The sequence below is a fragment of the Cariama cristata genome, unplaced genomic scaffold (assembly GCF_000690535.1).
Source record: "Cariama cristata isolate BGI_N322 unplaced genomic scaffold, ASM69053v1 scaffold2898, whole genome shotgun sequence".
NCBI lineage: Eukaryota > Metazoa > Chordata > Aves > Cariamiformes > Cariamidae > Cariama > Cariama cristata.
Window position 1 is genome coordinate 10,071 of NW_009630451.1, and position 12,125 is coordinate 22,195.

At 40.4% G+C, this 12,125-nt stretch overlaps 1 protein-coding gene across 1 annotated transcript in view; it reads right to left on the minus strand.

The window, feature by feature from the left end:
* Nucleotides 1-12,125, minus strand: part of LOC104165785 (ubiquitin-associated protein 2-like) — a gene marked incomplete at both ends in the record, with an annotated part of 38,835 nt that overhangs the window by 8,010 nt on the left and 18,700 nt on the right. Inside the window, 7 exons of the mRNA XM_009705524.1 lie at nt 190-229; nt 1,427-1,637; nt 2,750-2,922; nt 4,040-4,314; nt 5,739-5,952; nt 6,684-6,873; nt 8,276-8,343. Of these exons, the coding sequence (XP_009703826.1) occupies nt 190-229; nt 1,427-1,637; nt 2,750-2,922; nt 4,040-4,314; nt 5,739-5,952; nt 6,684-6,873; nt 8,276-8,343 (1,171 nt within the window). The remainder of the gene's footprint in view (nt 1-189; nt 230-1,426; nt 1,638-2,749; nt 2,923-4,039; nt 4,315-5,738; nt 5,953-6,683; nt 6,874-8,275; nt 8,344-12,125) is intronic.

A 12,125-nucleotide genomic window follows, 5' to 3' on the forward strand; every position in this document is an offset into this window, starting at 1 on the left:
CAGTTTTAGTCAAGATGCAAGCAGTGTCTCTTATGCAAATACAAAATAAACTCCAATGGGTCAGCCAAAAATTAGTGAGAGAGAACAATATAAAACCTTAAACCAGATGTCACTGCTACAGTTGTGTGAACAGCAAGTAGCAAGGAAAGATCAGAAAGTCCTGTGCACAACCAAGCTTTGTAAACTTACTGTCAAGAGTTGCCTGTGTTCCAACACCGCTGTGCCCATTCTGTAAACAAAGGAGAAAGGAATGAATAAATTGTCTTAGAGGTATATTAAATTTTCAGACTGAATCACACATCAAACATGCTTCATGCAAAATTCCATATTCATTCCAAATTGAAAGACAAGAAAGGCAGTAAATTAACTTTTTTACTGCCTTTAACAAAACCACATAATACTTGTTTCAAGTGCAAGGTGTCCTGAACGTACAGAATCCCATACACTGCCCATACTACACCCAGCAGCAGGAGACCTGCCCATGTACCGTATATAACATAAACTTCAGGTTCACACCAATATGAAAGAAAGAATTGCATTAACATATAGGAAACGGTTGTGCTTTTGATCTAATGCAACTCACAATTTTAACTATCCAAGTTACACAGAGACGCCAAATTTTTTCCATTGAAAGATAAGACTTGAGAAGCACCAGTTGTTTTTTGGATAACGCTGGAGTACAGAAGTGGATAGTCTATGCTTGATCCTCACCAGTACATACGAGCTAGTGCAGAAGACAAGTGTGACTAAGCCATTACATAACAAAGGCCAGAAGTAAATACACTTACAAACTCTCACAAGTTCCTTAAACATTTCATAAATTAAGTTCTCTTAGAACAAACGAACATTCCATATAGAAAAAGAGTAGGTGCTTTCGAATCTCCCAAGAGAGAGATCCCTTCTGTCCTAGATTAGACCTCTCCCTGTGCTTTTTAAAATAAAACATGAAACTAATTACCACTGGTGTTTAAATCCAACAGAAGAATAATGCTGGAGGGGCCACAAACAGTTTGGGATCTATTTGCAAGGTGCCACATAAATTCAATAAGTAATATACTTTCGGATAAAAATTGTCAAGTTACAACAAAATACCATGACTAATATTTACATAGAGATACAGCTCCTTTATAAAAAGCTAAGCTTCAGGGAAGGAAACTCAAGTAGAGTGTTAAGTGTTACTAAGAAAAAAGGTCAAACAGTAATTTTAGGTATCACAACTCATAAAATCAGAGGCTCTTATATGCCAAATACAGTATGGTCAAAAAGCTACACAACAGGAAAAGCAAAAACAAGTAACAGGGTGGGCTTGGGAATCAAAAATACCGCTTGACTTCATTAAAAGTATTAACGTCGCAGGGTAATATGAGTCTAACACAGATAAGAATATTTCACCTTTTTCAAGGTCTTATTTCTGAAATTCACTCACCGTAACTGCAACAGGGGTTGATTCAGACGGAGCCATGGAGCTTTGGTACGGTATCCTACTATGCACAGAAGTCTGGTCATAGGAGGAAGTTGTTGTTACTGGGCTAATGCTCTGGGATGAGCAGGTCAGACTGGAAGAGGTGATGGCAGAGGTTGTGTAGGTGGACTCCTGTACTGTATTGGATATTGGCAAAGAGGTATTCAAAGGATCACTGGAAAAAGTAAAAATTATTTATCATCTTGGTAAACCACATCTCAAACACCTTCATGAAAGTATCAGCTCCTATAAAGTTATCTAGAACTACCTTAAATATGCAGTCAAGTCTACATTATTTACAGCAGAAAATCTAATCATTAAAAAAATACATAATTTTGCTTTCGTCCCCAGTAATCACTGTCTCCAAATGATCAGCTGCACTAAGCACCATTCACCTTCCTCCTGCCAGCCTAACCAAAACAAGAGTTTACACACAAGCTCTTTTCAGCCACGTTATTTCCGCCTTCTCAAAGGATAAATTAAGGATCATAATCTCTCTTTTTTAAACAACTAGATCCATAAAGTCTGGTATATGATGAGAAACATCCAGTCTCTTTTTACAACAGAACTCTAATGTTACAGTAGCAGTCTAATAGAACGAACTATGCAAAGAGAAAAAATACTTTAAAACACACAGGAGTGTTTCATTTTCTGAACAGCTTAAATCATTTCTAGAACTAGAAATGCATGTAGAAACTAATTTTCACTATTATTTCTGAATTAACTTCAGGAAGCTCTTTACTGAAGCCAGTGTTTGAACGAACAAGGAAGAAAAAGAATGGGTTAATAGTACATTGGCATTTATCCTTGGCTAATTTAGCACTTCAGTAAGAGCTTCCGCATACTGAAAGCCTAGCTTCTTTTCTCATTCCATAGAAGCATTAGATCTGTAATCTGGTGCCAATCTGCTAACACACATATATGGTACAAGGGTCATCTCTCCTGAATCAAAAGCAGAAAAATTCAGGTTGTGAGAAACAAACCTTGAAACAAATTTGAAAACCAGGACAATTACACATGAGAAAGCAATTCCATAAAGGGTAGCTGATTACAAGGTTATTTGCATTCATGTCCTCTCCAGCTTCACATTGACCCATCCAGGGAGATTTTGATTGTCATTAGAAAATAAATTTCTCCTTTAAGATGCTATCCACAGAAAACACTGAGCCTTACAAGTCATCAGATTTCCCCCTCCCATTACACAGTAACTGGGCCTTGATGTTTTTGGCACAAACTTGACCTCCTGAAGAAGACATGTAAGAATGCACAAGGGGAACTCACACGTACTTTACAGATTTTGAGTACAAGCTATTGTTGGTCGCTCGGCTGGTATTCTCACTGCTTGAAGTTGATCCAAACTCTGGGAGTGCAGGTTCCGATCCAAACTCCAGAGCTCCAAACTGAACATTTAACCCTGTCACATCCGCAGATCCAGGCATCTCCACTGCAGAGGCAGGAATCTTAAAGGAGGAGAAAAAAGCCATAATCCCTTTGCATGCACTCTTTGTACTAAAGATACCAGTAACTGACCCTCTCCTCCCTTAACTACGGGTTTCTTCAGTTACCCTCAGCTTTCACTGCTAACTAGATCTGCAACAATGCCCCAGTTTACATCACATGCAGTAACTACATTCTTGTAACCAGTAATTCATTGATTCTGTGCCCTGATGTGGAGCTGAAAGAGTAAGCCATCCTATTCTGCAAGTTCAAAGTGTTATCCATGTCCATCACCCTTCAGCCAATATTCATCTTGTGGCTACTAAGTCAATTCAAGATCACTCAGCAACAGTCATTTTCCACACAGAGCAATCAGATACGTGCTTGGAAAAGACAACATCACTGTATCTTGGACTTAAAATCTATCCAGCTTAGAATTTCCTGCTTTATAAATAAGACATACATCATGGTCTTTGCTCTCCTTCTCCCTAGCAACTTATATACAGAATAGAATCACAGAATCATTTAGGTTGGAAAAGGCCCTTAAGATCAGAGTCCAACCACTAACCTAACACGGCCAAGTCTACCACTAGGTCATATCCCTAAGCACCACATCTACACGTCTTTTAAATGCCTCCAGGGATGGCGACCCCACCACTTCCCTGGGCAGCCTGTTCCAATGCTTGACAACCCTTTCAGGGAAGAAATTTTTCCTAATATCCAATCTAAACCTCCCCTGGTGTAACTTGAGGCCATTTCCTCTTGTCCTATCACTGGTTACCTGGGAGAAGAGGCCGACCCTCATCTCACTACACCCTCCTTTCAGGTCCTTGTAGAGAGCAATCTGGTCTCCCCTCAGCCTCTTCTTCTCCAAGCTAAACAACCCCAGCTCCCTCAGCCGCTCCTCATCAAATTTGTGCTCCAGGCCCTTCACCACCTTCCTTGGACACGCTCCAGCACCTCAATGTCTTTCTTGTAGAGAGGGGTCCAAAACTGAACACAAGATTCAAGGTGCAGCCTCACCAGTGCTGAGTACAGGGGGACGATCACTTCTCTAGTCCTGCTGGCCACACTATTTCCAACACAAGATTTTGCATGTTTTCACATTCACTAAAGTCAAACCACCACTCAATTACCCACCTTGGATGCTGGAGTTATCCTCCGTTTTGGTGGTTTTATCTGTTTCTGCTGGGTTTGATGGGCAGTCACTGCCTGGTTATCCATAGATATAGTAGGGAGCTGTAACATTTTGCTGACAGCTGTAGAGGTGTCTATTGGCGATGGCTCTCGGAGTTTTACCTGGGAGGAGAAGGACTCCAGCCCAGGAGGAGGAACAGGAACTGCCTGCGTTTGTTGTTGCTGTCGCTGGGTTAACTGGCTCAGAACTGGGGATGGTTCAGGCTGGGATTTAAAGTCTGGTCAGTGTTGGGGAAAAGAAACATCAAAATCAAAGCATTAAACTCTGCTATTCATGCTTTTACTCTTTATGAAAGAATCTGAGTGACCTGACATACTGGACACCTATGATTTTATAGCACGTGCAAGTTTCTTTCAGACATCACGAGAGTTTCACATTGAACATTACCACCGCAATAATAAGGCCATTTTATATTCTCTACTTTAAATAAACAGCTGTGGGCAAGCATTATTTAGCTTTCTTCAAAAATATGAAAACAAACCTATCTATACAGTCACATAGTATTATCACACATTAGTCCTCAAAAACTGTTACAGATGATTTTAATCAGTGCAAGTTTCACTGCAATTAACTGTGCAGGTAAAGTGTGATTACCTCCAAGGGGTCTGGAGTTGCAATTTAGAGGTATTATGATTCAGGATTTCCTGCCCCTACCAAGGAGAAGATTTCCACCACAAATAGGAAAGTCATCTACCAACTTAATCTGGCTGAAAGTCAAGAGATGCTGGACACTGACACAGTTTTTTCCCAAGACTTCCCCATTCGTATTTTTCAGATGCTGAAAGCCAAGCAGCAGCTCAGAGCACTTGTCAACAATCGTAAGAGATCTACCGCATTTGCAATATTAAGGGTCTTTTATTCAGTTGGTAAGGTGCATTAGAAAGCAACTTAAAATCTATGTAAACATTTTTTCAGAATTGTTGCCTCTCTAAGATTGTAACTGCTACCAAACTGGCTGCTTATCTATCTGGAAACATATACACATACACGAGACATACAAGAGCTATCACTCTTCACAGTGAGAATACTGCTAGGAACTACAAAGTTTGTGTCATTTTGATTGTTTCTACTAATTTTACTCAATAAAAATGAAGAATCCATACAATTCTAAATAGACAAAATGGTTAACCTGCATCATTCTCAGCACACTAGGGAAATAACACTGAGATGTGATTATGAAGAAATTATATAGTACTCATTCAAAATTCATGTTATAGATGAGAAAAATTTGGGGGAAAAAAAAAGACAAAACATGGTACAACCTTATACTCAGCTAGAAGCAGCACAGGCACAATGAAAATATGTATTTTCCAGGATTTGTTGAGAAAGAAAGTCACATTACAGTTCCACTTAAGTATTCAAGCACATCAAATCAAAGATTTCATTACATGAAGGCTCAACAACTTCTAAAGACGCATTTAGGGATAGGCTTAAGCCTATCAAAACTTAGTTTGTGATATACTTGCAATGTCTATCACCAGCAAGTAAGTGTAACTCTTACAATGCTGTAACCAATTGTATTATTAGGATTACGTTTTTCAGAAAAAGTCTTTCATCAAGGCCATTTTAAATTGTCATTGGCATTAAGAAATCTTATGGGCTAATAGAGAAAGAGAGAGAAAGCTATGTCTAAGCACTTACCAAACTGACTGAGGACTGAGGACTGGGTAATGGGTGGTTTTAGATCCCAGGATGATGTCGTAGTTGTGGTAGTGGTGGTAGGGCTATTATTGTTTTGTTGAGAGGTAAACTGACCCAATCCTGGAGTTTTCAGCTGGTCCAAGATTTGGGATCCAGCAGAGTTTGCCAATTTAGAGGACCCGAGTTCTCCAAAGCCAGAACAAAGAACTGCAGACTAGCAAAAGACAAAAAAGAAGAGAGGGAGGAGTGGAGTTAAGTATTTAATAAATAATTTGAACATAACCATAGGGTAAACGCCTGCAGCTGCAATTTGGCAGCAACTAAAACCTCTTCAGCCCTAGATTACTAACAAATGACCAATGAAAAATTCAGCAGTTGTAGCATATGGCCAGATCCTCTCCGATTATCACAGATACAACTTCTACCACTGGGATTGCAACAATACCAATTTACTTGAATCCATGCATCTCAAAATAGTATACATTTACTAACAGCCAAACTGATTTTCAGAGAATAAATACAAGTGCCCAATTCCAAGTCCTCACAATTGACTCAGAAATAGGCAGGTTTCCACAAAAAGTAGTCAGGTATGTGCTTGGAAATAACACATCATAGTTTTCCAGCATAGAACTCTCTGTTATAAACAAATTATTTCATCCTAAATCAGTATGCAGTAAACACATCTGCTCTCTACTCAAAAATCAATACAAGTACTTCACGTAAACTGAGAAACAACTACTTACAAAAAACAGGAAAAAAGTAATCTTTTTTGTGTGTGTGTGTCTGAATGGAAGAAATAGAATTCTCTAATTCCATTTCTTCAACATTTGCAATCTGAATTTTAAAAATACCGAAACATCTCATGAAACGGCCAGTACTGGAAAAGTTGTTTAACCTGAAATATTTACTCATGAAGAATATTTAGAAAGCAGAAGATAATTTTACCAGACTTTGAGGAGAATAAGAGTTTACAGCACTGGAGCTTCCAGTTCCTGATGCCATCTGGGTGCTATGCTGAGAATTTGTGAAGACCAGGGCTTGGCCAAAGGTCTGCTGCTGGGGAGCCTCAAATGAGTTGCCTTCTGTCTCCTGGGCAGAAGTCACAGGTTTTTGAAGCAGTGTTACCAAATCGATGCTGTAAGAAAGAAACAAAGTTTGGCTTGAATACACCTGATGATGAGGCTGCGCTGAAGCTGAAGCAAGCACCAACAATACTAAAGCTGCTCTACTGGCAATAGAATTATTACCGATTAAAAGTCTTACCAAATATTGCTTATCTGTCATACAAAAAGAGGTAAAATTGATGTTTCTGCCAGAAAGTAATATTCCACTGGCTGAAAACTTCCACTACAGTTAGAATATAAATTATCTATGCACTCTTTTCAAACATTAGCAGATTTATAACATCATGTATCACATAAATAACCTATATGATCAATATAACCAAGTAACTGGAGATAAGTCATAAAAGATACCTTATGTTCAAGTGGATCATGCCTGCAAGCCCATTATACATACTGAAAATTCACATTCTCTATATAACACATGATCCCTTTAAAACAAGCAAAGGATCAAAATCCTACCTCTGTATACAGTATGTATGAGGACAGTAAAGAATAAAGTCACACATGCAGCGATTGAGAGAATATGTGATGTCATGGAAGTCACAAGAGCAGCAGAAATAAAAGCTAATTTTCTCAGATAGTAGGCAGGTATACAGAATTACTCTACCACACATACCTGAGCAGGATGAGAAACATGAATTTTCTTATATTTAGCATGGTTTACTAACCCCTACGACAAGTTCAGCACAGCTTACTAACCCCTACCACATGTTTAGCATAGGTTTATCCAAGGAAAAGCGGTACAGCAGTACAGCTGTATCAGGATGTTTTGGACCCTCAGGCCACCTAGTTTTCAGATCTCATGCTATGCAACTACAGAAGTCTTCATCACACAATTCCACAACATCATTGGCCAGGCATCTGGTGAAGACAAAGGCAAGCAAAGGAAAGCAGCAATTCCCACATTTTTAGGTCTCTACCTGAACTCTGTGTCATCAGTTAAGGCAAGTAATTGTGAAGCTTACCACGAAATTTCACCTTCTTACCAACACAAGTTTTTCTGTTACAATGTCTGTCAAAGCCCTACATTCTGAATACTTTCTGCATCTACGGGGCAGGCTTTCCATTTTCTGGACAGCAAAGCCAGAGCTTCCTTTTAAGCAGTAGAAACCTTTTCTTCCCAGCTACTTTCGTTCCTGCCTGTAAGCAGCCTTTGTGCAGAAGACAGGGTCTTCTCAGTATTATGCCTGTGGATTTGTTAAGTCTAGCTCCACTTCTGTAGTCAATAACAGGTAACACAGGAACGCACAAAACCAACGACTTACAAGCAAGGCTTTTGCAATTTTGAAATTAGCTTGACCAATCTCTGACCAGGGCTGCCCTGTGTTTTATTTAGCATTCTATGCGTGCAAGCTAGCATCGCTTCACCAAGTAGGTTTTTAAATATAGGGAAAACGTGGAAGAAGACCTTACCTTTGCCCAGGAGTCACATGATTCTCAGCTGGAACAGAGGAAGCAGTGAAGACTTTTGTTTCAGAAAGCTGAAAAAGAGAAAGGCAGGGAAGAAAGGTATTTTAATCAAATATGTGCTCAAATTTACTGTTGCAACATCTGCAAAAATTCCACCTTGGTCATGCACTTTGAAAACAAAGGTAAGTCAAACTACCTCTACAACCAGTTATGCTGGAGGACAGGGAAGTGATTTGAGACAGCCAGCATGGCTTCACCAAGGGTAAGTCCTGCCTGACCAACCCAGTGGCCTTCTATGATGGAGTGACTACAGCAGTGGACAAGGGAAGACCTACAGACATGGTCTATCTGGACTTCTGTAAGGCCTTTGACACAGTCCCCCACAACATCCTTCTCTCTAAATTGAAAAAATACAGATTTGATGGGTGGACTGCTTGGTTTATGAAGAATTGGCTGGGTAGTCACATCCAGAGGGTAGTGGTCAATAGCTCGATGTCCAGATGGAGATCAGTGACAAGTGGTGTCCCTCACGGTTCCGTATTGGGACCAGTGCTGTTTAATATCTTCATCAACGATATAGACAGGGGGATCGAGCGCACCTTCAGCAGGTGTGCAGATGACACCAAGGTGAGAGGTGCAGTTAACATGCCTGAGGGACAGGATGCCATCAAGGGGGACCTGGACAGCTCAAGAAGTGGGCCCATGTGAACCTCATAAGGTTGAACAAGGCCAAGAGCAGGGTCCTGCACCTGGGGCAGGGCAACTCCCAGTATCAGTACAGGCTGCAGGATGAAAGGACTGAGAGCAGCCCTGCCGAGGAGGACTTGGGGTTACTGCTGGATGAAAAGCTGGACATGACCCAGCAATGTGCACTCGCAGCCCAGAAATGTAATCGTATCCTGGGCTGCATCAAGAGAAGTGTGGCCAGCAGGTGGAGGGAGGGGCTTCTGCCCCTCTACTCCGCTCTGCTGAGACCCCACCTGGAGTACTGCATCCAGCTCTGGAGCCCTCAGCACAGGAGAGACATGGACAGTCCAGAGGAGGGCCAGGAAGATGATGAGAGGGCTGGAGCACCTCTTCGATAAGGAAAGGCCAAGAGACTTAGTTTTCTTTACCCAGGAGAAGAGAAGGCTCTGGGGAGACCTTATTGTGGCCTTTCAGTACTTAAAGGGGGCTGAGAAGAAAGACGGCAAATGACTTTTTAACAGGGCCTGTAGCAACAGGACAAGGGACAATGGTTTTCAATTGGAAGAGATTCAGACTAGATACAGGCAAGACCTTTCCTGCCATGAGGGTGCTGAAACACGGCGGCAGGCTGCCCAGAGAGGTGTCAGATGCCCCATCCCTGGCAACACTCACGCTCAGGTGTGACGGGACTCTGAGCAACTTGAGCCGGTTCAAGATGGCCCTGCTCCTTGCTGGGCGGTTCGACCAGATGACATTTTAAGGTCCCTTCTAACCCAAACTATTCTATGATTCTATGATTGCATGCTGTGGCTCTGCTTAAAAAGACAAAAACACGTAGTCTAACTTCAGCAAACTTTTCTCCACAGAATCAAGCACCACTTTAAAATGTTAGGAAATTTTATCTAATGAACACACGCAACAGTAGACCAATGTAACTACATCAGTCTAAGCAATAGTTTAACTGAAAAATACACCAGTAGAAAACAATTAAGGTGATAGCTGGTATATCATCAGTGTAAAGATACCCGGTACAGCCATAATTTAGGATGTCATAGCACAGCTCTGAAAAATCTTGTTCCAGAAGTCTAGCACATTGCACCATTCCCACTCATTTCATACATCGCTGTGTTTTACATTTCAGCTGACATCACCAGTGGAGGCCTGTTTGCACTCAGGAATGTACAGTGAACTGGCATTCGTGGTTCCTTCTTGGGGTTAATGCTAGGAGTGGCAACAATATCTTGAACTGATTGCCATGCGAGCATGAGTTTGAAAACAATCATAAAGGGAGAATCAAGTAATTGCTTATACTAATATAACCAGTCAGACCATCCACAGCAGAAAACTGTACTGCTTTCATCATGTTGTTACAATAAAGATAGATACTTGCACAGGTAGCTGGGGACAGGGAGCTGGTTGGTTTGGGTTTTTTGGGGAAAGGGGTGATTTTAGTTTGTAGGGGGGTTGCTTGTTTCCTGTTTGGTTTGGGGTTTTTTTAACAGCTTTTGTAACTATTTTTAAAAATGGTAGTTAAACAGCTACGACTCCCTAGGGTTAATTAATTTCTATTGACAGGAATACTTGCAAACCAGTATAGGTCTTAAGCCAGTACAGGTTAGGTTTAACAAGATAAAGATATGCATGTATAATTATCCAGTTGGAGATGTCCCTGCTCACCGCAGGGGGGTTGGACTAGATGACCTCTAAAGGTCCCTTCCAGCCCAAATGATTCTATGATAATGGTTATATTTTAAATGAATTTTGTACAAAATCACACCTAACTACTTTAGTGCAGCTTTGCATTTACAATAAAGAACAGTCGACCTATTCAAACACTCAGAAAGAATCCTTTTAGAACGTGACGTTGAATGCAGCTCTTGCAGGAAACTATGCATTTTTAATTGCATACATTGCTAGCAGCCCAGTTTAAAGGACATCACAGACATGAGCCGGTTTCATGCAGTTTCGAGTGCCAGTTTTGAGTGCACCCTCAGTCAGTTTGCAGACAACACCAAGCTGGGTGGGAGTGTTGATCTGCTTAAGGATAGGAAGGCTCTGCAGAGGGATCTGGACAGGCTGGATCGATTGGCCAAAGCCAACTGTATGAGGTCCAACAAGAACAAGTGCCGGTTCCTGCACTTCGGTCACAATAACCGAAGGTGAGGAGAACAGGAAAATACACTTCAGCATCCTCATAGAAACTCAACATCAACAAATCAGAAACAACAAAACCTTATTACTGTTTTGATATGATGTACTGAAGTTAAAGAAAATAAAATAAGTTCTCACGTTGCTTCTTGGTAAAGGAAACACTCCCACTAAAATACACTTTTTTTTTCTTTTTAAAGTATTGCTGTTGTTTGAAATAAAGACTACGACTATTGTACAGGAAATGTTTGCCTTCATGCACTTTACAATACTTTGCAAGTATTCTATTTCTTTCCTTCTGATAGTTTCTGTAGTTAAACTTTATCTTCTTTAGCCGGGAGAACATGATCACAATTTTAACGGGAAAACTCAGAGCCACCTATAGTACCTCAACATTCACCTAGTCCATGCCCTGAATATCCCTTTAACAAAATACAACTTCTTGTTTTCACTGCAACCTGCTTCCACTCCACTTAAAAGCATGCTGACAACCTACTATACTTGCTCAGTACTCACTACTCAGAACTATTATATCACAAAAATCTAATCCTTCTCAGGTCAAACAACATTAAATTTCACTCACTTGGTCCTAACTTGTATCTGACTAGAGACCACCATATTTAAATAAAAATATTCTTCAGAAAAGCACCTGATCTTTATCTGTAGATATCAAATACATCAGCTTCCTTGGTTGCTTTAATCATTAGTCATGCTGCTAGAATTGTTTGTTTATTATACATTTAAATGCACAGCTCCATTTCCCAGCCACAGGTTCATATTATGCATTTGTCTGCTAGACTAAAACCAGAGCCCATTATATGCTAATAAAATAACCTTTTCAGACTCAGTAAACTAAAAATCTCACTCTGATGGACTTCTATCAGTAAATAATTTTGAGCTATTTTCCACATTTTTGTTTTGTAAAAGCGATGAATAATTGGATGCAACACTTCAAAATCAAGTTCAAGAGAGTCCACACACAGAAACATAAACCAAGAATGCTTAAGCGACAGGAAAG